This window comes from Oryza brachyantha, chromosome 5, assembly GCF_000231095.2.
Source record: "Oryza brachyantha chromosome 5, ObraRS2, whole genome shotgun sequence".
NCBI lineage: Eukaryota > Viridiplantae > Streptophyta > Magnoliopsida > Poales > Poaceae > Oryza > Oryza brachyantha.
The window spans coordinates 18910708-18937588 of NC_023167.2; the positions used below are offsets into that span (position 1 = coordinate 18910708).

At 42.0% G+C, this 26881-nt stretch overlaps 2 protein-coding genes across 3 annotated transcripts; both read right to left on the reverse strand.

The window, feature by feature from the left end:
* Positions 1-134: 134 nt before the first annotated feature.
* On the reverse strand, positions 135-5228 carry LOC102700712 (mitogen-activated protein kinase 7). Of its 2 annotated transcripts, XM_006654736.3 has the most exons (10): positions 5027-5228; positions 3728-4136; positions 3100-3227; positions 2925-2984; positions 2347-2496; positions 2096-2251; positions 1757-1968; positions 1564-1656; positions 1280-1362; positions 135-1173 (listed from the first exon to the last, which is right to left on the reverse strand). In XM_006654736.3, exons 1-10 carry the CDS (start codon positions 5084-5086, stop codon positions 746-748), a joined length of 1779 nt encoding a protein of 592 aa, XP_006654799.1. In that variant the 5' UTR covers positions 5087-5228; the 3' UTR covers positions 135-745. The 2 variants fall into 2 exon arrangements, with proteins under 2 accessions (XP_006654799.1, XP_040380193.1); XM_040524259.1 differs by lacking the exon at positions 5027-5228 and having other exon boundaries at positions 3728-4217.
* An 8911-nt stretch (positions 5229-14139) lies between these two features.
* Positions 14140-19352, reverse strand: LOC102709085 (eukaryotic translation initiation factor 3 subunit D-like). Its single transcript, XM_040524399.1, has 7 exons — positions 18932-19352; positions 18684-18842; positions 18051-18146; positions 17847-17911; positions 17679-17748; positions 17227-17389; positions 14140-16257 (listed from the first exon to the last, which is right to left on the reverse strand). Exons 1-7 carry the CDS (start codon positions 19051-19053, stop codon positions 14383-14385), a joined length of 2550 nt encoding a protein of 849 aa, XP_040380333.1. The 5' UTR covers positions 19054-19352; the 3' UTR covers positions 14140-14382.
* Positions 19353-26881: the final 7529 nt, after the last annotated feature.

Consider the following 26881-nt stretch of genomic DNA (forward strand, 5'->3'; position numbering starts at 1 on the left):
TTGGTGTAAATATAAAAAATATAAGTTATAATTAAAATACATTTCATAAAAAATTCAATCACATAAGTTCGTTCTTTTTAATATTTTTAATAAGACAAATGATAAATACAGAAAACAACGTCATCTATTAAAAATATGGAGATAGTAGCCTTTTTAGCTTCTATATACTAACTGGAATGGAGGCTCAAATTTCACAGGTACAGTGTGTTTCCACAATATTTGTTCCAGTACGATTAAAATTTGACTAGCATAACATTCTATCAAGTAATTGCCGTTCCATTTTTTTTTTTGGCGAAAACTCGCTTTCGGAGTATGCTTGTGCAGGTATTACACAAGAAGCAACAGCTTCAAGCAAGAGAGCAGGAAAAAGAAAATCAAATGTTGCAGGTATGTACACAAGCCCAGCCTAGTGCTGTTATTCACATTCTCCCCCTTTCTCAGCAACTAATAGAGTGCGAGAAATTGCACCCTGAACTTTTTATCTCCCTCTATCCTCTCTAGAGCACGCTCATGTCCATTCCTCAGCAAAATGGACATAGCCGCCTGAGATGGATTAGGAGTTTTCCCAGCCAAAGTCTCTCTTTTCATCAACCATGGTCTCCATCCATGACCAGATGATCCAGATGTGGCCACCTGCCTTGCTGCAGCCTGAATGTCTGGCTGGATGAGCATAAAGCCGGGCACCGGCGTCCCCATCTTGCATCCCACCGAGGTGCAACCCAACTTTCCTGACCATTGCTCTACTCTAGTACAACCTTGTAGCACCGTAGTGAACGGCGCCAACCTTGCTGTATCCACCAGCAACCGCGGCGATGCCGTTGAAGGGAGCAATGCCATACAGCATGCTCCCCTGGAGTGCAGCCCTGTCTGTCAGATCAGTTTTGGGAGCACTCCTTGTAATGTAGTACTGCGAAGGCCGCATGTCAGGGACCGTCTCAGGAGCAACCTTGGCATCCATCATTTGTTGTGCAGGCCTGTACTGCGCTCTATCTTTCTCAAGCTCTTTCTGATGTTGAGTACTGGAGTAGTCCGGCTTTAGGTGGTAGCTGTACACCGGTTTGTTGCTAGCTGCTTGAGGAACTGGATTCCTCCCCACCCTCCATGCGTTGTGCGAATCGGTGACGCTTGGATTCTCGAATGGTAATACTGGGCCAACCGTTCTTCCTGGTCTAGCTGTGAGAGTGAACGATGAAAATCATGAGACCAATGTTCTTCAAGTTGAAAATTAAAATGTACGCTGGATTAAGTGCCAAATAGTAAAACATAAACAGATAGATACCTGTTGGAATCCTCTGAGGAATTTGGGATGTTGCGTCTGGGCCTTCGTCAGGAGGAACTGCTGTAGAGTGAACTGTTGTAGCCCTACAAAGAGAATAAAAAAAGTCAGCGGTGAAGTTCGAGGACAATATCTTGGACCTAACAGTCAAAATAACCCAAAATGTGTTAACAACTAAAACATTTTTCTCGTTTATCAAATTTAACAGGTGCAATATATGGCAGCACAAATCACTGAGAATTGGAAATTACAATCGCGTTGTAAAGAGTTGTAATGATGTAACGTACCTAGGGAGAGAAACGTGCTTCCTGTCTAGTGCACTGCTCTTTCCTTCATTTTCCTCTAAGATGGCAAATTGCCTCCGGAAATTATCAACAGCACTACATACCATACCAAAAAAAAATCAAGAAACAAGGGTATAAGTTGTGAATATAGCCATATAGATAGGGGAACGAATTTATAAGATGTCAAGATAAAAACCTTGGATATAGAAAGCTCGTATTTTCGGAGCCATTCATATAATCCTTGAGAAGTTGAGGATGGTATTCTAATATCTCCCGGAATATAAGTTCCTTGATATCGTCTTTGGTAACCTTTCTTCGTTCAAACTCGAACTCCATTTTTGAAATTGATTGGCATGATGGTTCTCTCTCCACTTTTGCAAGACCCTTGAAATATGGATCAGCCAAAGCCTGATACATATAACACACTGTTAGAAAAACATCTAAAATAGACATATATATCACTGTGAAAGTAGCACAAATGACAACACAAAATAGTAACATGAAATCTATCTAAATGTAACTAGAGCATGCCTACCTCTTCTGCAGTTGGTCGATCCTTAGGATCAAATGCTAGGAGCCTTTGTAAGAGCTTGAGTGCCAAAGGATCTACATTTGGGAACTTTTCTGAAAAAGGCACCGGCTGCTTCCTTCTCATGCTGCTCAGGTACCTCCTTGCCTTATCGTTCCGAATCTGAAACATTTAAAATGTGAAAACATCAGATCTCGAATAATTTCTGCCAGGGTATTAAACAAGTCAATGTTTCCAAAAAAAGTAGTAAGTCATACCCGTGAAATAGCATCCATTGATGGTGTACCCAGGAGGTCAGTCATCAGATCCAACTGATGAACCACATTTTTACCAGGGAACAAAGGTTTTCCAGTCAAAATCTCCGCAAAAATGCAACCAATACTCCATGTATCTATAGCTGGTGAATACTGCAGAAAAGAATCAACTTAGTATCTACTTAGCATAGAATGAGATTTAATATGAAGGTATGGATAACAAAAAAAACCTAACAGCAGATTTTACAGGAGTACCCGTAACATTAAGTGATGTATTTCGGCCTGTCAAAAAATGCTCCTGAACAAGCACCCTGCTATTAATATACTGGTACACTACTCTAAAACTAATTGATGTATAATAACCAAAGAATGACAGAGACCTATGCACTAACCATGCCGAATCTCAGTTCTTTTATTTATTGCTCTTTATGTGTATGTGTCTGGCATCTTAATGTCAATTTCAACAGATAAGAAGAAGAAATTGGAACAATTACTAAATTTTCTTATGCTGTAGAGCCCGATGAAAGAGCACAGAAAATATACTATGATAAAGCAAAGCCCAGGTTGGGGAAATTGATTACCTTAGAAAAGAAAGAGCCGCACAGCTCAGGAGCCCTGTACCATCTAGTTGCAACGTAGTCCTGTGGCATGGTGAATCAGATAGTCAGACTTATGTTGCATGTCAGATTCTTTCATATGGAACACAACAAGGTATCCAGTTTTCCATAGAGAACTTTAGTGTTGAAAATAGCATACCGTCCAGAAAACTGTGGTAGGAGTGTCATTAAATGCAACTCTTGCTAGTCCAAAATCACATATCTTGAGCTTACAGTTAGCATTTGCTAATATATTTTTCGGCTTTAAATCACGATGATAAACATTAGCTGCACCCACAAAGGCTTGTCATCAGAACATAGCCAAATACTCAAAACCCGACTGAGTAGTAAATTACTAACTGCAGCTAGCAGATCCAAAGGCAGAATTTGAACAAGGATTCATACAACGAAGACTTTATGAACTGAACACAACTTGATAGCTATTGAATTAAGAGCGCATTTTTTGGCAATTAGCTCATATATGGAAGATATTTCAAGACAGAAAAGAGCTCTATATAATCTGAGCCTCAAAGTTATCTTGGGTAGAATCATGGTTAACACCATATAGATAAGTCGATAAGATATAGTAGAAATGGCACTAAGAAATTTTTCACAGCGACTTAAGAAAATGCACAGGACAATAAGCCTATCACATTGGTTAACACAAAACTGAAACTTGTGCAAATGCACTATCCAGAACTGCTCATGATCCTAACTCACAGAAGCAGCAATGTGACACCATGACAGCAGAACTTTCAGAAGTAGATAAGATTTCTTAATATGCATACCAGTATGGATATATTTCAAAGCACGAAGCATTTGATACAGGAAGAACTGGTGGTGTTCCTTTGTTAAGTCGTCATTAGCCTTAATAACTTGGTGGAGGTCTGTATCCATTAGTTCAAAGACAACATAAATATCTTTGAAGTCCCTTCTGGATGGAGGCAACATTATGTGTTTGATCTCAACAATATCAGGATGCCGTAGAAGACGGAGAAGCTTGACCTCACGGAGGATCCTAGCAGCATCAGATAGATGCTCAAAGATGTTGGTTATTTTCTTGATTGCTACCTTGTCACCGGTATGTTGGTCAATAGCTGAACATACAACTCCGTAACTCCCTTTACCAACAATTTCTTGAATTTTGTAACGGCTGGAGTCGCCATATTCACTGAAGAAATCCATCTCTGTTGTGTTCTGGACAAAATTCAAGATTGAAAATAAGATATCAGCTTTCTTTGTCTCAAAAGACAATGGCATCCAAGCCACCCCACCCAAAGAGTTAAGCAGCTGCAACACAACTTATCACAAAACCAAGGATTTTGGCATTTCGCATTATTTGGAGTGTGAGAAACTTCGCATAAGAAAACTGTGTTAAGCAAAATTACATACAGCTTGCAATTGAAATCCTACTAATATTTGCTCATAACCAAAACAAAAACCAATGAAACAGTAGTCTTCGCCAGTCTATGAGCGATACTCGACTACAAACTGCAGCAAGTAATTCAAAGAACCAAATTGCAAAACTGTAGATACACTGCAGCCTCTATACCATCTGACCCAACCAACACCGATGATCTCTACCTCCTTGCTCCAACGATCACTTCGGAAAAGATGAACTTTTGGCTCAAACCAAGAACATACTACTAGTCGCTTGGATTAGGATAAACTTGCCATGCCACCTACCCCAATAACTTCCCAAGATTGAGAACCAAACAAGAATTACCGAGTTATTTCAGGCTAACAGTACAGCCTTGTAGGAGTTGAAATCGAATGCCTTTTAAGGAAAGAGATAATTGACTTCTTGCAGATAACAGGAAACGCTCGCAAAAAAATCAGATAGGATAGGATAGGATAGCACAGGATCCTCCTACAAGGCAAGAAATTCGCTGCAAATCCGGGAGCGAGCCCGGATTCAGAGGGCGAACCAATACCACCCACCAGACTCCAGGCCAGCCAAATCCAGACTCACGGCTCAACGCCGGCGAACAACCCAAGAATCCAGCCAGACTCACGGCGAACAACGCCGGCAAAACCCAGAAGACAAGAAGCAATCTTTCATCTCAATCCCGGCACGAGCTCCCCACCTTGCTGCGCTGCTCCGGCGCCGCCCGGGTGCCCAGCCCACCGGCATTTGCTTCAGGCATCGCGAGACGGGAGATCTCGCCGGGAAAAATCCAAAGCCCCGCCGCTGGAATCCGCAGCGATGTGGAGGAGGGAGGGAGGGAGGGAGGAAGCAGCTGAGTGCGTAGCGGTGCGGTGATGGTGGTGGTGGCCTTGTTGGTGTCTTAAAAAAACAACAAGGCGGAGAGAGGTTTGGTCTCCGTCCCGTTCTACTTCTACCGTCCACGGTGACGTGGTCTTTTGGGGGAATGGACGGTCTTGCCCTTTCATGTGTAGTAATACTCAGGCCGCATTCGCCGAGAGGTGGTAAGTTTAACTTACCTTGTCACGAAAAATATAGTAATAAATTGCTATATGATTAATTAATTATTAAAAGATATAAAATAGATTAATATGATTTTTTAAAAACAACTTTTCTATAAAAAATTGTTATAAAATATACACCGTTTAACAGTTTGGGAAACATGGGATGTAAGTTAACTTATACCGCTGGGCAAACGCGGCCTCACTCCGTTAAGAAAATCATAAGTATTTCTATGATTTAAATCTCCATCATAGTATAAGCATTTTTTTACTGAACCTCATTATTTTAATAATGTCAATGATTTTAAAGCCAATTAGATGCTTAGAAAAAAATCTAATTCAAAATTAAAATTAAATACTTTTAATAGCTCAATAGTCTATGCTAAACAGCGTAAAAGAGATTTTGTAAATAAGGTAGCATTAGTTTGCAGGGGCATTTTCGGTATCCATGCCAATGTATGTGGATGCAGGTTTGCTGGTGCTGGTGCCCTGAGGTGGCTTTGCGTGTGATGAAGGAAGGATCCAAGCGTTTTCCGTGATAAGTAAATTGGCATTTCTCGTGTGATATTCACTTGAGTAGCGTGTAGTTTAGAAATTTAATATTTGGATTATGTGTATTTGTGTACGAAGATGGATCGAAGTATCTCCTCAAATAAAATGGTAATGCTGTCATATTTGTTTTTTTTTGTTGATTTAGTCCTACAACCTATTGTACAGATGAAATAACGTTATAGTGAATACAGTGGGTGAAGTTATCTTTACACCAGGGTTGTTATCAAGAAGAGCAAATTCGCATATAATTCTAGAAGTTACGGAGAATCGAATTATCAAAATTCAATCACAACGGTTTATCTACTAAGAACCGGACGCATGTCAACAACATCTACAATTACTTATCACAGGAGTAGAATACGATGGTCATTTTTGGATGTTCGAAGAAAAGACCCAAACAACATATTTATAAATAAAATAATTTATGAATTATATATATATGTGTGTTTGTTTTCTCTCATAGCGATCCAAAACAAAGGCTGAAAATAAATACGATAAAAAGTCCTTAAAATTAACATCAAATTTAAGTTTAAAATTTAAATTTAGGCTTATAAGCATCAGGGATCATACGAAACAATATGATTATTTTCTGAACCAGAATCGGTGGGAAGGAAGCATTTTGTCAAATCGGAGAGGGAGTACAGGACGCATTTTGTCAGCGACGGCTTCGTCGGCGGTGGAGTAGGTGGCGCGTTCCGTTGGAGCCGAAGAGCCCCGCGAGACCGATCCCCCAACTAACCCGAGGCCGAGCTGCCCCTGCGTCACACGATGCCAAAAACGCATTAATCTCCCTGCTTTTGCTTGCTTGCTGGCCTCTTCTCTAGCCACAAGACACACACCACACATAAAGAAAAATTGGTGCACGTAAAACTTAACTATTCGACTTACGTACGATCCAATTACTCAATGGATATAGTGTTACTTACTCAATCCCTTTATCTAACCAATGATTAGAGTGTTTCAGTTGTACACAGGTAGTATAATTAGGTCGTACGAATGGTGGGACTGCACACAAAAGCTAATACCTTGCTTGCTCTATTGTTCAAGCAACTTGCGTTGCATGCCGAGGTAACAGTGTAATATTTAAGCAACTTGCAATCTTTTGCATCGATCGGCATCGTAGTTGCAGTTGCAGGAGTCGGTGGTGATTTCTTGCACTTGGATGTTGCCAAGGATAACTTAGATTAATTTTGTCTGTGTCTTTCTTTCACATGTATTAGCCCAGGGATAACTTAATTAGGTTTATGTGTTTCACATGTTTGTCTGTTCCAAGCAAGTCCACGAGGGCGGTGACTAGAAGATGCTTAGGATACTATTGTGCCGGGAGAAATACTACCGTGTTCTCTAACATAGTATTTTATTACCAGTGGAATAGAATTAAGCTATGGGTTTATAGCGGCATACCAGTACTTGTGCATATTAATTGATCCTCTTCTTTGTCCACTACAATATGGCTTGAGCGGTTATCTGCTCTATAGATATATATGCCAACTCTCCGGCCTTTTATGCACAATAGATCATATTTCTTGGGCGGTCGAGTGTCTAGCTAGTGTAGTATACTCTCTCAGTATAAAAAGAGACAAACAGACAAGAGTATAATAAAGAAGTGTTGAAATATTAATATATTGAAATCAGTTTTGCATTAAAAAAATGTTATAATAAAGTAATTAATGGTCGAAGTCTTATCTTGATAAAAAACAAAATACACCTTGTATGATGTAGGTGGCTATAAGTGGGTAATCGAAGTTGCATCTCACGATTTGTACTAAGTTAGAAGAGAGAGAGGGGAAATATGAGCTACAAATCTATAATCAGCCTAAATCATGTGCTTTAAAAGCTTTATGTGAGTGTATAAAGTGGGGCTAAATATAACAATATATTAATGTTGTTATATTTTCACATGACTAATTTTTGTAGGGATAGATTATTAAGTTAATTATAGATGATATAGTAATAGATAGCAATCAATTAACCCTTGCTCTTATTTTTTATATGAAAATTGTTATGCGTCCGACTCAACCATCTAACTTACGTATGACCCAATTGATCAACGGCTACAGTGCCATTCACTTGATCCCTTTGTCTAATTAATGATTACAATGTTTCAGTCGGACATATGTAGTATAAATATATAATTGGGTCGTACGTATTGCGGGATTGTTTTAGTAGAGAGAGGGAGTAGTATATAACTGTTGAATACGCCAAGGTGGATCAGGAGATGAATCGTCGGTGCCCGGTGGCACCAAATTGTTTGTGCCCGGCACATTTGTCCCACATGCTAATAACTAAGTGTACCACTCTTTAAAATTAATTTACTACACAAGATGGATGCCGTGCCGTTGGATCGATAGAGAAATAAACGTGCACATGTGTGAAATCGTGAGATGCGATTGCACTGTTGGGAGAACAGTAGCAGCATCACGCAACGCAATGTTTAATTGCAAGCTACTAACAAATTAAAGCACGAGCCACACACGATGATCACGTATATATATATTGAGTTGCCCGGATGTTGATGATACAAACGCAGTCAACGAGTGTAAATATATGCAATTATGCATATACGTCTTAGTCGATGTAATTAATAGAAACTAAGTACGTGTGGATCGGTTGATGGAGAGGTAGTCACCTTTCCTGTATTAATACGCCGTCCTTGAGAATCCACCTTGATGGCTTCGTTTAGTACACATAAATATACGCATGAAGCTGATCGACCAATATACTAGTAGTTATATTAGAGCGAGAATAATAATATTGTCAACAAGTCAGCTGTAGGATTATTTATAGTTTTTTTTAATTCATCCATTTAGTAGTTAGCTTTCCATTATTAATATAGAATTCACTTATCTCTTGTAGATGTTTTTTTCCTTGTGCTCGAGCCGGCTATAGGCTTGCAGCCCTTTTTTTCTCTGTCCTCCCATCTCTCCTCTCATTTAGCCGGTTTAGGGGCTGTTTAGTTCCCAAAAATTTTCATCCAAAAATATCACATCGAAACTTTAGACACCTAAATAGAGTATTAAACATAGATAAAACGAAAAACTAATTGCACAGTTACGTGAGAAATCGTGAGACGAATTTTTAAACCTAATTAGTACGTGATTAGCCATAAGTGATACAGTAACCCAAATGCGCTAATGACGGACTAATTAGGCTTAAAAGATTCGTCTCGCGCTTTCCACGCCAGCCGTGAAATTCGTTTTTTCATTCGTGTCCGAAAACCCTTTTCAACATCCGATCAAACGTCTGTTGTGACATATAAAAATTTTCATTTCACCAACTAAACACTCCTTGCATCCTGCTATTATAATTGCTCGTTTCGTGGTCGTTGGGAGGAGCAGCTACATGATTAGCAGTGAACTGATTGGTGAAATGTGAAACACTGATTAAACAATTAGCGGCGTGGAACACGCATGACGCGTACGTACGTTGGCCGGGCTAGCTGGTGATTGGCAACATGGGCAATCAGTGTAGTAGCTAGCAGTGGTAGCGAGAGCCATATGACACGTGAAAAATGCACCCCCCGCAGCCGCAGCAGGAAAAGATATTTTCTCGGCCGGCTCAAAATCAATCAGTGCCATGCACCGACGTAGCGTATGCCGTCCGAGGGTACGACGAGCTACGACGTCCATCCGTCCGTCGTCACCCGAATCAGAGGACGTAACGCGTCCAGGTTCAGCTAAGCATCCGTCACAGTTATCTTTTCTCTTCTACTAATGTTTATAATACAAATTTTAAATTTTAAAGTTAATTACTTTTAGATAAAAACACGTATATAAAACTTTAATTATTTTTTTAAATACGTCGGTAAATGGCGTGTCACGGTGTGCGTGCATGGGCGTGCGTGTGGCCCCCTGATTCTCCGTCATCCGATCGATCTGCTGCTGCGTGCAGCGTGCCGGTGCTCGGTTATTCTCCGACGCGTACACGCGCGCCGCGCGGGCCACCAACTGCGGCCGCGGCCGCGAGAGAGCAGCGCGGTATCACGGGTGGATTTCACGTGATCCGCTACGCGCGAGCGCGATGCGTGCAGGCTCCACCGCTCCAGTACCCGGCCTCTCGGGCTCGGCTAAAAAGAAACGTGAGGCGTGGAGAAGCCAGGAAGGGAGGACACGGGAACACGAGAAGAACGGGTAGCGCGTGGGGAGCTGCAGCTGCAGCGCGCAGCAGCACATTAAGATCCAAGAAATTCGTTTTCAGGTGTTTGGAATCATATTTTGTGGATCAATTTAGTTACGGCCTGTTTTGAACCATTTGAAATAGCAAATAGCAAATAACAAAAGTTTTGGTGACAAAAGTTTTGATATTATATTTTTACAACTTGGTGTTTAGAGGCATGCAAAAGTTGCCCTTTTTTGCAAAAGTGAGAGGTGGTTCACATCTCTATGCGTTTTTTGACGAAATTTGCTAGTCAAATGCCAAATACAAAATTGATATTTTCTTACCCTAGTGTTTAGATCTATTTTATCAAAAATACTCTAAAATAGTAAAACTTTTACTATTTTAAAGAATCTAAAGAAGACCTTAATATCCTTGGTTACCGAAACTAACGAGATAGACCGAATTAGCATGATTTACCCTGTAAACATGATAGAACCGTTAAAAACCACACGAAAACATCAACCACTCTGTAACCCATGCCTCCTGCAGCCACTACCCAACTCGCCGCGTGCATGGCATGGGTCTTCCGTCTCTGCTTTGCACCGTATACATCACTCGTCTATTTCTACGTATCTTTTTTCTTTTTACTTATATTTTTTATTCTAAATTTAAAGATTTAACCTTAAATTTAGAGTTAATTTATAATATTAGTCACTACCTAGACTAATAGTAGATCCTAAGTTTTCAGTTACATAAGTTTAGCTTAAAATACACGTCCTAGTCAGCTAGATCTAATAATAAAAAATAATTTAATATCTTATGATAAAGTATTTTTTGTTAAACCAAAACAAACCTGCCGAAGAATGGCTGGCCACCTTCCTTTCCCTCCCCTTTACGACAGTAATCACTTTGCCTACGCTCACCCGTTCGCCTCGCCGCCGTCACTTCATGTACTCCAGTGCGGAGCACGACGTACAAACCTGAATGAACCACCCAAAAAAATCTCCCGTGATTTTTCTGACGTCCATCTGCAGCCGCTCGATCATGTAGACTCCAACGTACAGTCGCTGGATGTCCGCGTCACGGTGACACGGCAACGCACGGTCGATTGCCACCCTGCGATCTTGCGGCCCTGTATTTCGGTTTATATTTATAAAAAATATATAAGTATGCAACCTTAAATTTGATTGATGTTGATTTTAAGAATTTTTTATCGTAAGTTTATATTTTAGTTTTGCTTTAAATCGATAAAAACACATATCTAAATTTTGTTACATATTATATTTATGTTTTAATATATTGTTTGATTTTTTTTAATGAAAAATCTAAAAGATAGTGACCCAGGACGGGGACAAAGGAGAGGAGGTCCCATGAATCCGATGCCGAATTGCCCATGCTACCGATGCGGAATCCGGCACGCGACACGGCCCGGCGGCGTGCGGCTTCGCCGGTGTCCGTGCTCGTATCTGCGGATCAGGCTAAAAACCACACCAACGAAACCGAGAAAAGGATGAAAAAAAACATGGCGAAAAGGTTACTCTCGTGCTGCTGTTTCTGCTAGGAATTTCACGGTTCCTTCTGCTGCTCAAGGTCCAGGCATCTTTTCTCCTGACGCAGAAGACTTGCTGTCAGCGTCGTGGGGACGCACACAGTCACTTGGAGAGTTGGAGGGGCACTCGAATCCAAATTATTTTTGAACGCGACGTGAGGCATCTACGTATGGACAGGAAGGACCACGGAGGAGAGAGCTCCCAAAGAATTGACAAATGAACCCTTTCCAAAAAAGTTATTTCGGAAATTGAACTCGCTTCATGCTGTTTGTTTTTTCGATCACCCCCCTAAAATTCAGTTTGAATTCTTTTGAACTTGCAAAAAAAAAACCAAGTTATTTGTGCCATCTGAACCAGTTTCCATCGGTTTTGTAAACCCTAATCTAAGTGATCACTAGGTCTTATATGGCACCGTGATATTAGCTCTTAGCATCATCGGAGCTGGCAATGAGTTGTCGGTTTGTTTTTAAAATAAGCTTTGGCTAAAATCTATTCCTAATGAGTGCTTATACGAGGGTCAATTTATGATATTCCCATAGAGAGCTCGGTGACTTACTGGAGGGTGTGAACTGTGATGAACTAACCTCAGTGCTAGGCTGATATAGCCACAAGAGAATAATTGCAGCCAGTTGCTCCTGCCTTTGCTACGATGCAACCTCTCAGATTCCTCCTCTTTCCCTCTGTATACCTCTCTCTCCATACATGTGTGATGAGTATAGTCCAAGGCATATCGCCATTCTCAGCGGTTGCTTTCTGTCTCGGTGCTTAGTGCGATAGCACGCTAATTTGGTACTTTCCCTTGTACCATCACGCCTTGTCTGGGTGTGGACCAGGCCAGGTTGATGCCATGGTTTCCTCCCAAGTCTTGCTACGTTTTTGCTTGGGATAATACCGTAACAAATAGGGAGTTTTTTAAATTTGTCATTGTTTTCAAAATTGCAAGCAGGTTGTATTTTTTAATTTTCTAGTAACGGTTTTACAATAACATTTTAAATCAGTGATAAATTTATAATTGTCCTCAATAAATACCAATGTGGTAGCATTTGAAGTGCAAGTAAGAAAGACAATGCGCATTCAGCCACGCATGAGGAGACATAGTGCCAATTTACAAGTAAGAACTTGCAAGACTCGTAGAGCAGCCAAGGCTGGGCGTGACAGTGATGCAGCGAGCATACGTGTATCGGATAGCCCTGCCACGTGAATTAGGTCAGGAACAAACAGGTGGCTCACGGAGGATGATGCATGTGAAATTACGGACGTGATTGGTTGGAAATGGCACTGCTTAGATAGTACTATATTGTGACTTTTAAGCATCGTCTAAATTCATTCATTGATAAATGTATATAATTTATATGTATGTCTAGATTCATTAGCATCTAATGAATCTAGTTAAGGCTATAAAATCTTATATTGTGAAACGGAGGGAGCAGTAAGAATTTTGCAGATAGAATAATTGCTGTGAAACGGACGCAAGTAAACGGGTTTACGCATGGCAGGATGATGTGTGCGTACGATCCGATTCTCACCAGCCGTGGTGACAACGATCGTGAGAAGGTGAGCAGCCGCGCATAAACAAAATACATGATCGGCTACACGATGATCCATGCTGGGTAGGTCAGCTTGGTGTTGGGAAAGGGATGGATGGACTGCGTGATCGTGTCTCAGTCTGTCACATGTAAACCTCCCAATTTTGCCTTCGGTCACAGTAGCGAGCAAGCAGCAAAGGTGGTGTTATTTTTAGCTTTTTGAATTGTTTGATTTTTGTGATTGCTACTTAAGGAGTATATAAACGACTGATTAACTGCTACAAATTTAAAGATTTATTTAGACGAGAAACTTTCATATAGAATTTTCCTTTTACAAAATATACTGTTTAGAAGTTTGAGAAAAGTATCCAAAGGATCCAAAATCATTCGATAATGAGATGTAAAGGTATAAGAGAAAAGCAGCCCAGAGGAGATGCAATGAAAGCCCAATCTATATTGAGGCCCAGAGATGTTGTCTTCTTGCATTTCCACCTCCCACCCGAAATATTTATTCAGGTGTCAACAAGATATCAATTGTGCAAAAGCCTACATGAGTACCAGATCTGAATTCGTTCTTCAGACACAACAGAACAGAGTGAACACCAATAATTAAAACAACCAGACAACATTCTCCAACTCTTCAAGGGATGTGAAGATGAAAAAAAAAAGACTAAAATATGCAACATTTCCAGCCAATACACTGTTTGAAAGTCTAAACATGAATACAGGAGACGCAAATATCTGATCCGCTCCTCTCATCTAGCAGAAACTATCAGAAAAAACGGCTATGATTTGCAATGAACTTGAGTGTCTGCCATATGCCTACCATTTGTTAAATAGCCGTGAAATCCTGGTTTGATTTCTCCCAGTTGCAAACACAGAACCCTAACCTTTGGGTGGAGTGGAAGCGTACCACATCAATCATCATACATGCAATACTAACACAACTAAAGCGCGCCGCAGTATCATATTCGAGCCATCAACAATTAATCAACTGATTAACTGCAAGTTAATTAACGACTAAAAGTAATCTGAGGAAACAATGGAGCACTGTAATGGTTCAAACATAGTAACTTGCTCAATAAACAGCCAGCTTTGACATCAAACTACCAATGTAGTCGTTGCACGGACAGCTTAGCATCTTTTAAGAACCAAAAACAAAGCAGTTCTCTGATCGACCAAAACAAGACCACTATATCAATAATAGGCAGTTCAACTCTTAAAAGTAATCCATCAAAACAGATAATTATAAGCCAAAAAGGATCTAGCTTACAACCTGAAGAGAACACTTCAAGCAGCAGTAGCTTCGGCGCTCTTCTCACCCTCACCAACTGTAGCACCTGCTGCCGTATTACTGGCCTCTGCCTCTGCAGCTGCATCCATCTCCTCCGCAGTAGCATCAACATCATCTGATGGCGGCCGAACCTGCTCCTCCTCGGGGAGTGGCTCCTCCACGTAGTCATTCTCAAATGCATCAGAAGGCACCTCATAGATCCTCACCTGTGGCTTCGCTGGATCTTTTACAAGCACATACTTGCCCTCCTCAAACTTCATGCAGATGTCCACAATCGACTTGACAATTCCCCACATGTTTGCGGTGTTGAGGTTGATCTGTGCAGCAAAATCCCTTGGCTTGTATCCCATCACAGTGAGTATGGCGTGGTTGTAGTGATCACGGGGGTGCACGCGTGACACATAACCCAGCTTCATCATGTCAGCACCAGCAAGCAAAGCCTGGCAAGTCCAGCGAGCAAGTTTGTTGGCATTGTTCTTGAGCTCTGTAGCGAGCACAGCACCACGCTGTGTCTCAAGCTTCTGCCTCCAGTCAACACCAGTTATTTTAGGATCAAACTCATTGAGCGCATTGAGCGTAAGGAACTGACGACCACCACCTGGGTCAGCATTCACAGCATGAACTTCACAGCGAGTAACTATGCTGATCTCATCATCCAGCTTCCAACGGCGGTAGCGGTAGCCAACAGATGCCGCCTCCTCACCCTCAGAAGCAAACGGGTTAGGCTCATCAAAGTTAACCTTCTCACCATCACGCAGCAGCACCTGCTGCGAGAAGTTCTGGTTGATGTAGGTCGCCTCAACAGCAAGGGAGTGCGCTGAATTGATATCATCCTTGTTTTCTGGGAGCTGCTCCTGAGCAGTCTCATTGACAGAGAGCAGATCGAGCTGGGAACCATCACGCTTGTCAAAGAAAAGCTTGTTGCCAACACGCTGCACGACGATGTCCCACGAGTGGATGCTGCGGGGAGTGCACATAAGCGCGGCAAGGATGGCGTCGGTGGCAAACACCGTGGCTTTGTCCTCCTCGGCGAGGCGGCGGATGACAGGGTCGTCGGTGGTGGTGACCTTGAAGAAGTTGCGAGACTTGAAGCGCTCCAGGCGGCGTGCGGCCTTGGGGTTGACGCGATCGAAGGTACGGTCGTAGTACTCGACGGCGCCGCATAGGAGGAGGTCCTCGGGCTGATCGGTGACGGAGAAGGAGAGCTTGGTAAAGTTGGCGAAGGGGATCTGCTCACGCATGGTCCAATCAGGCTGGATGTCGACGGAAGGCTTGGCCGACGAGGACTGGTTGCCACGGAAGCCAGGGTGGTGGTGGGAGCGGTGGTTCTGGAAGTGGCGCTCGCGGCGGGCGCGCTCCTTCTCGGCCTCGCGGCGGCGCGCCTCCACCTCCTCGTCCCGGCGCTGCGGGAGCTGCGGGCGCTGGTTGAAGCGCCACTTGGGGCCGAACCGCGGGTGCCGCGGCGGCGGCTTGGCGTCGACGAGGCGGAACGAGGAGTCCTCCGCCGCCGCGGCGAGGGAGTCGTCGACGGAGGTGAAGTCGAAGACGGAGTCGCGGGAGGCGGCAGCGAGGGCGGCGGGGCCGGCCGGGTTGCGCGTCCAGTCGGCGATGCGGCCCAGCTTGTCCGAGCGGGAGAAGGGCGCGAAGGGGATGGACGCCGCGGCGGCGCCTCCGCCGAGGGATGCCGGCGCGGGCGCAGTTTCGGGAGGGCCCCAGCCGTCCTGGTTGAAGGCGACGACGCCGACGTCGAAGCCCATGGTGTGCTCGGCGACGGCGGTGGCCTGGATCCGGTCGGAGGCTGGAGGTGGCGGCGCTAGGGTTTGGGTGGGGGGTGGAGGAGGGGAAATTAGGGTTTGGAAATAAGAATATTTCTAATATTTAAGGGGCATCGGCTCGGCGAATGGAGCCCGGCCCATATAGAGAGTATTTTATTTTTGTGGCCCACGCGTAAGCCTCTTAGTTTTAGCCCATCAGGAGTCTCTCGATACACTAGCACCTGAATTTTGTGAAGCATGTATTTGATAGCGTTTCAAATGGATATCATGTTTGGAACACGGTAAATTCCATTAAAGTTTAGAGTTAGATTAGCAAATATGTTCATGTGTTGCGACGAGAGAATTGAAAATAGTAAAACAAAGGAGTGTTGTTAGTGTCTTTCCATGGAAAGTATAGATCACTGTAGCATACAAGCACCAGTTGGTGCATAAATTAGTGAAAGAAAAATGAAAAAATACATCAAGTTTGGGTTAAAATTTAAAATGGATCGTGCTTTAGATATGCAAATTTTCTCTCCAACTAAAGAGGCATGCTGTTCTGGTGCTTAATTCCTCTATTCAACAGTTGCATTTGGGAAATTTTGTCCATAAAACTCTGTTCTCGTCCAAATTAATCTATAGCCTAATCCTCAGCTTTCGAGATATGGTCCCAATTTATTTTTCAACTTCTCTGATTGTCATGTCGAGAGACTAGGATACGTAAAACAAGTGATACGAGAGACGTATCAAACATCAGTTTGCGAGATGTTTTTGTTTATCAGAGAAACTACCCAAGCTGAACAAAACAGACAGCGGAACAAGTATCAAACATCAGAGGAGAAACTGAGCTACTGAAGTGAACTCAGAGAGAAACTGAGCTGCTATCTCGAAACATTTGGGCAAAAGAAACCATGCATCACGATGTCTCATTACATATTTTCGGTAGCCATCTCAGAACTTATTTTTATCAAGGCTACAAAGTCTGGCAAGATGATGCATTACAAAGTTCTTATTTATCTTTACTCCCTATTGGCTCCTGCAATGCCCTCAATGAAGAGCAACCGCTTGCAACCTTGATCTGCCTCAGAACAGCATTAACAGGGGGATAACTGTGATGCAGATGATGGCCAAGGTTGCAATGATTGATCCCTGATCAAATGCTTTCCCTAAACCCCCAACCCTGGTGAAGTGCTGAAAAGCAAGATACCCAGCCAATGCCAAAGACAGTGCTGCACCACCTTGAGTTCCCCTGTACAAAGGAAATGGTAAGTAGATCATGAGCAAAAGGCAACAACAATTTTCAGAATCAGAACATGAGCAGAGAAAGTAAGGTCTCATGAAGTGGTCCCCTATCGATAGTAACACAATGGATACATATGTTCATGTTGCTACTCGCATACCGTATGGTTATAACCTCTGATAACCCTATAGCCAAAGACTGAATTTTCTCGTGTTAATGTCAGCCTGAACCTTTTGCATTTGTTGTGTTGGCTAGTTGCTACTGATATTATTTCCAAAACAGGGAGAGTGTTCAGCACCTCAGATTCATCAGCTGGTGAGGAGCAATGCTCACAAGCAACATCGTTGACAGTGGAAGCTCCAGCTCACCTATGACAGTCAGGGTAAACATCTGAATTCAGGTTGGACGAGGGCACTTTAAATGAAATTGCGTAACCTTCTAATATGGATCTTTTTTGTTACTCTACCTGGAATGAAGAAGAACAACCGCACCAAAAGAGCAAGAAAAGCCGTCCACTGACCATAGTCGCTCCTACATTTCAAGTTGATCAAAAAATTGAGACTCAAGATGATATCTTATTTTAAACCGAAGAAGCATTTACTAGTTATTGTTAACAAAGGAAAAATAGTAGGTATTATACGATTATTTACACAGAATGGCGATGCCTTACTTGATCCATGAGATTACACTGCAAGGTGCTAGCAGAGCAAACAGTGGCACGAGGAAAGATTTGTGTATGGCTGTACCTTTTGCAAGGAATAGCACTCTGCAAAAGACAAAAAAAGGGCGTAAATAATCAAATAATAATCTGTACTGGTAATTTGCACTATAGTAGCATTCCACGAATAAACCAAACAGTAGAAAATTCTTAAGAGATTGTGTTTGAGCTAAATTGATTTTAAAATGGTTATCAGTCACAAAGATCGATACATAATTTCGGAGGTTATATTCCTTTAGCTTGATCTTTACATGGGACAACGGTAGACTATGTGTTAATGTGATTTTTCAAGATTAACATGTTGCTGTTTGTGCCTTGCCCTTCCTCAAGGATCAGCAATCAACATCGTCACGTCCAGACAACAAAACGCAAGAGAATCAGGTGGCAACTAGAAGAACATGAGCTAACACTTGCACGATTATTCACAGTTCTCACAGGCAAAAGATCGAACAGATGCCAAACCCCCAAGTCGCCATGCCGTAGCACGGATGAATCGCATCGCATTATCCACTTCCGTTTGACGAGAGAGATATGGAGAGAAACAGAGACTTTGGGTGGCTAGGGTGCAGGGAAGGAGGCACTCACGCGGTGGCCCCGGCGGAGACCCATTGCATCGTCCGCGCGCTAAGGTGCGCCGACGAGTGGCACACGGCGGCGGCACCCCGGCGACCGCTCTGCCGCCCCGCCCCGGCTCCCGCGCCCGCGCCCAGCGGCTGCGGCTTCAGGGGCAGCGAGGCGCATCCCCTGCAAATCCATCACAACGGCATCGTCAGTGTGGACAAAACGATAACCCCGCCGCGCGCATTACTTAACCCGGAGCAAGCAAGCCTCGCCTGAGCACAGCCGGCGGAAGGGCGGCGCCGCTGTTCTTCCACGACGTAGCCCGCACCGTCTGCCGCAGCAGCGCGGGCGTGGGCGCCGCCGCCGGGACCGCGAGCCGCAGCGAGATGGACATCTCTCACTCTCTCTCTCTCTCTCTCTCTTCTCGAATTAGGCGAGAGGAAGAAGCCTGTCGCGATTCGCGAACTGGGCGAGCAGTTCTTGTCTGCGCGTGACGAACTGAACTGACCGGTGAGGTGAAAACGAAGCTGCTAGTGTTATCGAAGCCGTGGCAGGACGGGACGGGGGGGCGCCGCGACCGTCCACGTGTCCGGGCGGCTGGGCGGCGACGGCCCACGAGAAGTCAGGCCTCGCTTGCCGTGCGCGTCGGCTTCGAGGGTGGTGGCGATGGTGTGATCTCGTCTTGGATCTGAGCTCCCCCGGCTGACTCGGCGAGCCGATCGGCGATCGCGTGGCGGGGACGGCGACGTGGAGTGCCGGGTTGATCGACCGCCGCGCGTGGGGCGGACGAGGAGCCGAGCGCGACCGGCAACTTCTCGTGTTTTTCCCCTCTTTTTTCTAGAGAAAACTAGCACTCATTCTTTTATTTGTCATCTTTTACATAATTGTTTTTAAAAATAAACCACACTAAAGTTTATTTTAAAAACTATACCATCTAGGACACCCGTTTTCAGTGCGGAATTAAGAGTGGGGGGCAACGGAGTTAACCTTGGTTTATAGCTTTATAATCCGACTGAAATATTATCAATTACGGTATATAATTTAAAAATAGTGAATGTCACGCTAACTCAATCCTAGACGTGATCAGTTTCTGGTTCAGCCTTTAGCCAGTGTGTCAAGACATCGCTCATTACGGGAAACAGTGAGTGCGGTAATCTATGGTGGCACTGCTGTTTTACGAACCTTTGCAGTATGGGCCTTGCAACGCAGAGCAACTTAGCTAAAAATAGCCAGACGGGTTAGCATGAATCTATACTCCTTAGGGAAAAAATGATCGCGACAGTAAATCTATCACCATAACTATCCCATTTATAAATCTTGTGAATTCTCAATTTAACTTCTTAATATTAAGAAACAATCAAATCTAAATGTTATATATATAATCAAATTAAGATAAATATTCTCTATGAAAATATATCACACGTTTCAGAAAAAATAATATTTTATTTATTTTATGTGCTATTAATATATTTTCTTTTAGGGGATTGCTATAGCACGGTATCTTGTTTTATAATGGGATGATTACCGGGTATCAAACATAATACCTCACCAGTGTCAGATCTGATACCGTATTAGTACCAGATGATACCAAGTCGGTAACAACTGATACTCGGTTAGCACCAATTGATACTAGGGTGGTATCAATTGATACCAAGATGACTATTCCATACCTAAGAAGCCTTACGCTAGCTGTTATCATATTTGAGTATTGACCGCATCAGTTGTCATCGTCAATCATCGGTACCAATCAATATCTAATAGGTATCAGGTTTAATATTATTACATGTGTGACATGTATAAAATGTGTAGCTGCAGCGAGGAGACACATGCCTTTGTATACATCAGACCATTTGTTATGCCATGTTTAACAATGAAGTAAACACTATCCAGTGCTATGAATAAAATTAAACGTTGTGTTTCAGAGTTAAAGTCGATCACTCCGTATTTGAATTTGAATACATGTAGATATGTATATTAGATTATAGAAGAAACATAGAATCGTGTAAATTAGTTAAGAATAAATTGAGAAACATATTAATTAGTTGGCAATAAATAGATAATCAAGTTAATTAGTTAAAGTAGATATATGTACCCCTACTGTCTAATACGATACGTAGACGGAAATCGGAACCGATTAGAGGATACCATACGAGCGGATGGGAATGAGATCTCCTTATACAATATTTCTGTTTGTTTTATCCATAGCAAGGCGTGAACATTCAACTAGTAAATGGTATAAATTGGAAAATAATTTAAACTAATTTATTTTTAACAATAAATATTAAAATGTGCATGAATAAAAAAGACGGAAAACTGCAGGTTTTTTGGGCTGAACCTAGTCACCTGATTGCTGATGAGCTTTGGGTTCGTTTCATAACGCGGTGACGCGGCACTCGGGAAAACTTTGGCGGGCTAGAACGGATGCAGCCACAAGCTGGGCCGGAACGGCATTACCACGTAAGGCCCGAACGAGTCTATATTGGGCCGGGCCGTCAGTTCGGCGTTGATCCGGTCAAGGCCTGGGCCCACATGAAGATTGCTCGATATATATAGACATCGAGACCTGTGTGACTTTGTGTGGGTCATCACGTGTACCCGTGTTGTTTTATGCCCCGCATTAATTACAAACGTGATTGATGATTGTAATCTTCTCATTAATGTGGACAGGGATTCCTCCCGGTCTTGAAACGGCAGTACGGCACACCCTCTTTGCAATAGAGTCAATGCAGTATTTGTAGGCTTTCGTAAAGATTACAGCCAGTAGTAAATGAATTTACACATATGACCATAAAGTATATTGACAAATAGTGTATTTTAGGCAGTTAACATCTTATTGACACAGTTCATCGCAAATATATTACATAACAAATTAACATGCTACTCGTGTATCACACTATATGAGAAAGTATTTTATTCGTTAGCATGCTGACAGGAGTGGAGCTATAACAAAATATAGAATGGTGTCTCTCACTTACTTTTTAGTGGTTTGAACTGAGTTTATACTGCTATGGGCACCTGAGATTGGATTGAGAGAGATGCATATGTGGTAAACATATATCAACTATAACTAAAAGATTTTCTAGACCGGGTGCCTGGGAACCCCCGGAATACTACAACTATAGAAGAGACAAATGCTTTTAGTCGATTTCGAATACTAGCAGAGATGGAGCTTTATAAAATTTTGCAAGCCTAATATAAATAATTAAGTTGTAGATATGTTGTCTCATATAGCGACGCTAACAGTATTTAGATATGGGAGAGAACCAACAGTCTTAGAGGGGCCTCATCTCTGGGGGTTCTATATCTTTGTCTCTCATTTTAGGCTTGTCCTTGGGTTTTTTGAGTCAAGTTGTATGGGCCGATTGAATGCTATGCTAACATTAAGTCCATTCGAAAATGACATTACTATCTCATTGGGCGTAATAGGACAACAATGTTGTACATCTTTTCTGGTCTATTATTGTTAAAGATAAATATATGATCCAAATTACAGTATGTGATGTATCTGGATTGTATTATTAGTTTCCTAATAAGACTCTAGTCTTTTTTTTCCTTTAACACTCATAGAGTTTCCTAATAAGACTACTATTATTTCCTATTAGGACTCTAGTTTTTCTCTTTATATATCTCTTATAAGCTGCACGCGAAGGGTGCGATGGCCCGTTGTTATTCTCCTACGTTGTAATCATCACATCATAGTGGGTATTGTTGGCTGGCCCGTGATTTTTTCTGCAAGAGTTTCCGTGTTAAATCCATGTCTCCGATGTGCCTATGTTTTCCTAACAAATATGATCGCTCCTCCTCTTGAAGTGGCCACACCAATGATCCGTCGTCACCTAGTAGTTGAAAGAGTATATCAATGTCTAGAGGGGGGTGAATAGGCGATTTAAAAAATTAAGCCTAAAAAGCAGAAGCTGAGACTTTCGAAAGTTCCGGTCAGTGGCTTCAGAACTTCCGGCCTTCGGAAGTTCCGTTGATCTTCGGAACTTCCGATAGCACCAGATCTAGAACGAGAAAGGAGTAGATCTAGCCAACCAAAACTTAAATAAGCAAACCACCTCCAAGCTTTGCACAAACAGCAACTAGAGTATACGCGGCAACCAAAAGCAAAGCTTAAATAACAAGTTAGAGAGATTTCACCACAAGTGTAGACGGAGACTTTTTACCAAAGTTCCAATCCTTGAGGGGATTGTACTCTCCGTTGAGGAGCTCAAACTTGAGCCGGGTTCCACAACCCTTTCCTCGGGGTTGCACTCGTGCACTTCCCCTCACTCGAGGTATCTCTTACCTTTTGGAGGTGAGATCCAACCTTCACAAACCTTTTCCCGGCGCACCACAAGAGATTCGGTGTCTCGAGGAACGACGCCTAGCCGTCTAGGTGTCCTCAACCACCAAGAGTAACAAGGTAGCAAAAAGATCTTAGAATGAATCTAGTGCTCACGAAATTTCTCACAAAGTCAACGGCAATCACTCAAACCAACCAACTCTCTTACACACAAAATCCAAATCACTTAGATCCGTGGAGAGGCGGAAGTGAGAAAACAAGGCTCAAAGTGAATCTCGAGAAAAGCAAGCGAAGGGCATAGAGATGAACAAATGAAGCAGCAACCCTAGCTTGAGTGGTTGGGGGTATTTATACCCCCCTCTCAATTTCTGCCCATTGGAGGCAAAAGATTTCTTCTTCAGAACTTCCGAAGGTCTCCTTCGGAACTTTCGGTCAGTTCAAAATAGCAGCCCCCAGCACTTAGAAAATTCAAAGTCAACTGCGAAAAGTCAAGTCAATGGAAGTTCCGGTCAAGACCTTCGGAACTTCCGTGAATCTTACAGAACCGATTCTGACTCATTCGGAACTACCTTCGGAACTTCCGTGAATCTTACAAAACCGATTCTGGCCCCTTCGGAACTTCCGAAGGTCTCCTTCGGAATTTCCGTGAATCTTACAGAACCGATTCTAGCTCATTTGGAACTTTCGAAGGTCTCCTTCGGAACTTCCGTGAATCTTACAGAACCGATTCTGGCCCCTTCGGAACTTCCGAAGGAGACCTTCGGAAGTTCTGAAGAAGGAATCTTTTGCTAGAATCGGAAGTTCTGAAGAAGGAGACCTTCGGAAGTTCCGAAGGGGCTAGAATCGGTTTTGTAAGATTCATGGAAGTTCCGAAAGAGACATTCGGAAGTTCCGAATGAGCCAGAATCGGTTCTGATAGATTCACGGAAGTTCCGAAGGTCTTGACCGAAACTTCCGTTAAACATACAAAACCGATTCTGGCTCCTTTGGAACTTCCGAAGGTCTCCTTCGGAATTTCTGTGAATCTTAGAGAACTGATTTTGGCCCCTTCGGAACTTCCGTTAAACATATAGAACTGATTCTGACCCCTTCGGAAGTTTCGACAGTACCTTCGGAACTTCCGTAATTTCCAGCACAACTTCAAAAAGATAGCAAAAGATGTACTTCAAAAATATTTTCGAGCACCGGATTCATTCCTAGATTTCATTTGCACACCCCTCTTTATAGTACGGCATTCCTAGTTGACTCAAATTTAAAGTAAATACACGCGCCAACACGAATATACCGACTTTACTTCTCTTTTCACGTGGGCGGCACAACAACAACTTTTTCATGAGAACTATTTATACCTTCACATTCTCACACACGTCATTAGTCCTCATCATTTGATTGTCATTAATCACCAAAACAAATTAGGGGCCTAGATGCATTTTCAGTAGTTGTTTGGATCCAAGGATTTTTTTTTGTCCCCTGTCACATCGGATGTTTGGACATTAATTGAGAGTATTAAATATAAACTGACAACAAAACTAATCGCATAAATAAATGCTATTTCATTAGATAAATTTTTTAAGCCTAATTAATCCACGATTAGCAAATGTTTACTGTAGCATCACATTCGCTAATCATGGACTAATTAGGTTCAATAGATTCGTCACGCGAAATAGTCTCGAATATGAGGTGGGTTTTATTAATAGTATATATTTAATACTTCTAATTAGTGTCCAAATATTCGATGTGACAGGGACTTAAAAAAATCCCTGAGGATCCAAACACCCCCTAGTATATAGGACAAATCTACATGCCAAAACTAAGTCAAAGATTACGTGGAAACCATGTCTCCTCGATGTTCATACAACAAGGGTGAAGCCATTGCCAGCCTTGCCAAGCCAATTTAGCGTCGTCAATAAGTTAGTACCACCTCATCTCTGAACTGTGAGTCAACTTCACTCTTCCACCCACTCGTGACATATCTTCTTATTCCCAATACATAATTGTATTTGAAAAAAAAACAAAATGTTACCTTGTGTTTTCTTCAAATATTATCTAAGTAACTTCTTTATTGGATATTTGTTATTTCTGCTTTGGGGTCGAACATTGTAGTAGTAAGGAAAAACACTGTTTTGTTTAACCCATTACCTAAAATACAAGTAATCAAGTCATGGGATGGGCCACTTGGGAAATTCTGACATAGACTTGAAACGACATGTCTACGGATGAGTGAGGATCGACACATGAGTAATCCATGGCCGACTCTAGTCTAGTTTACTTGTTTTCACTAGAGTCAACCAAGGATTACCCCACGGGCCAACCAACCCCCATCATTAATTACACGCCAAGTTTGCAATAGGACCAATCTAGTTGATTTACAGGGTTTTGTAAATATTAAAATGAGTTTTAATGAAATTACACATATGATCATAAACATACCTGCAAATATATTACTACGTATTTTAGATAGCTAACCTCTTACGTGACAATTTATCGTTGCATATTATCGTTGCATATTTTTTAATAACAAATTAACATACTACTTATATATCACCCTATAGGAGAAAGCATTTATTCGTTAGCATGCTGTCATGAAACACCCCATGCTTCTATTCAATTGTAAAGACTGGTGGCTAAATAGGAGTTTGAAAATGTTATGGCAAGGCTAACAAAACCATTAAGTTATAGACATTTCGTCTCGCCCAACGATGATATACTATTTAGACATTGAGTTAGACCCATGAGTCTTTTACCTAATACATTGTTACTTAGCTTAATTATCTAATAGTTAGATGTACTATGCATAAAATTAATTTGTGTTGGACGGGGTATGACCTCCGACAACCCCTCTCATCTTCACCTTTAGTTTTGGGTTTATCTCAGAGGTCCGAGTCGAGTTTTATGGGTTGATTCAATACCAGACCAACATAAGCATTTTCGAAAATGACAAAACTTCATGATTAAGGCGTAAAAAACTACACCATTGTGCATTTCTATTGTCCGTTGTGACTGCTTCTTCCTTTGAAATAATGACATCACTTTGTTACATGACATAACCAAAGCTATGTGCCAAAATGGAGTCAAAGACCACATAGAAAGCACATATCCTCGACGACTGCAAGAGGACAGTGCCATCTCGTACTACGAGGATAGTGCTATCGCTGGCCTCGAGAAGCCAATTTAGCGTCATCAATAAGTTGGTCACATCACGTCTCTTATCAACGAGTCAACTACATTCACTTCAATTGTCTTACGTAATATCTTATTCTTTTCTAATAAATCCATATATTTGAGAAATCCAAATTCACCCTCTGGCTTCTTTAATATTATATAGGTAATCAAGTTAAAAATAAGATCAATTAAGTTGAGATCATGCAACTGTTTTGTATGATATATCATTCAATGTTTGCTTAGAACCCACATGACACTAGATCTTATCTGAATTATTTAAGGGTATATAGACGGACTGACTCGAGTTTCTTAGTAGCATTGCAGACTGACCTATGGCCCCATGTGCTCATGGACTCACATGTTAGCCTGCAATACCGAAGGGGCAAACCATTTTGTCCGAACTTTCTTTTATCTAGAGTTTTATACTTTATTTTTTATTATTTAGCTTTTTTACAATGTTACGTGTGCTACATATTATATTTTTTGTAGAATTTTATTGTACTTTTATTTAGTTTATTTATAATGTTATGCATATTGGACGTTGACGTCCAACACTTCGTTTCGTTATAGTAATAAATATATAGAATTATCTAAGGATAAATATATAAACGAAGGGTCAAATAGCATCTTCAACATCCAGGTGACCTATTAAAGCAATTTTCAATTTGTATATAAGTTACTGCTAAACACGGAATGATGAAAAAATAAAAAAGAGTAAAGCCCCATATTTATTCCTCCTCCACAATCCATCGATCCATCCATCAACCCCAGCTAT

Excerpts from the sequence above, each read along its gene's own strand:
- LOC102700712 (XM_040524259.1), bottom strand. The coding sequence starts at position 4,199 with ATGCCATTGTCTTTTGAGACAAAGAAAGCTGATATCTTATTTTCAATC. Across the intron at positions 2,985-3,099 it reads CTACCACAGTTTTCTGGACG|GACTACGTTGCAACTAGATG; the intron begins GTATGCTATTTT and ends ACCATGCCACAG. Across the intron at positions 2,252-2,346 it reads CAATGGATGCTATTTCACGG|ATTCGGAACGATAAGGCAAG; the intron begins GTATGACTTACT and ends TAAATGTTTCAG.
- LOC102709085 (XM_040524399.1), bottom strand. The coding sequence starts at position 19,053 with ATGTCCATCTCGCTGCGGCTCGCGGTCCCGGCGGCGGCGCCCACGCCC. Across the intron at positions 18,843-18,931 it reads CTTCCGCCGGCTGTGCTCAG|GGGATGCGCCTCGCTGCCCC; the intron begins GCGAGGCTTGCT and ends ATGGATTTGCAG. Across the intron at positions 17,390-17,678 it reads CACCAGCTGATGAATCTGAG|GGGAACTCAAGGTGGTGCAG; the intron begins GTGCTGAACACT and ends TCCTTTGTACAG.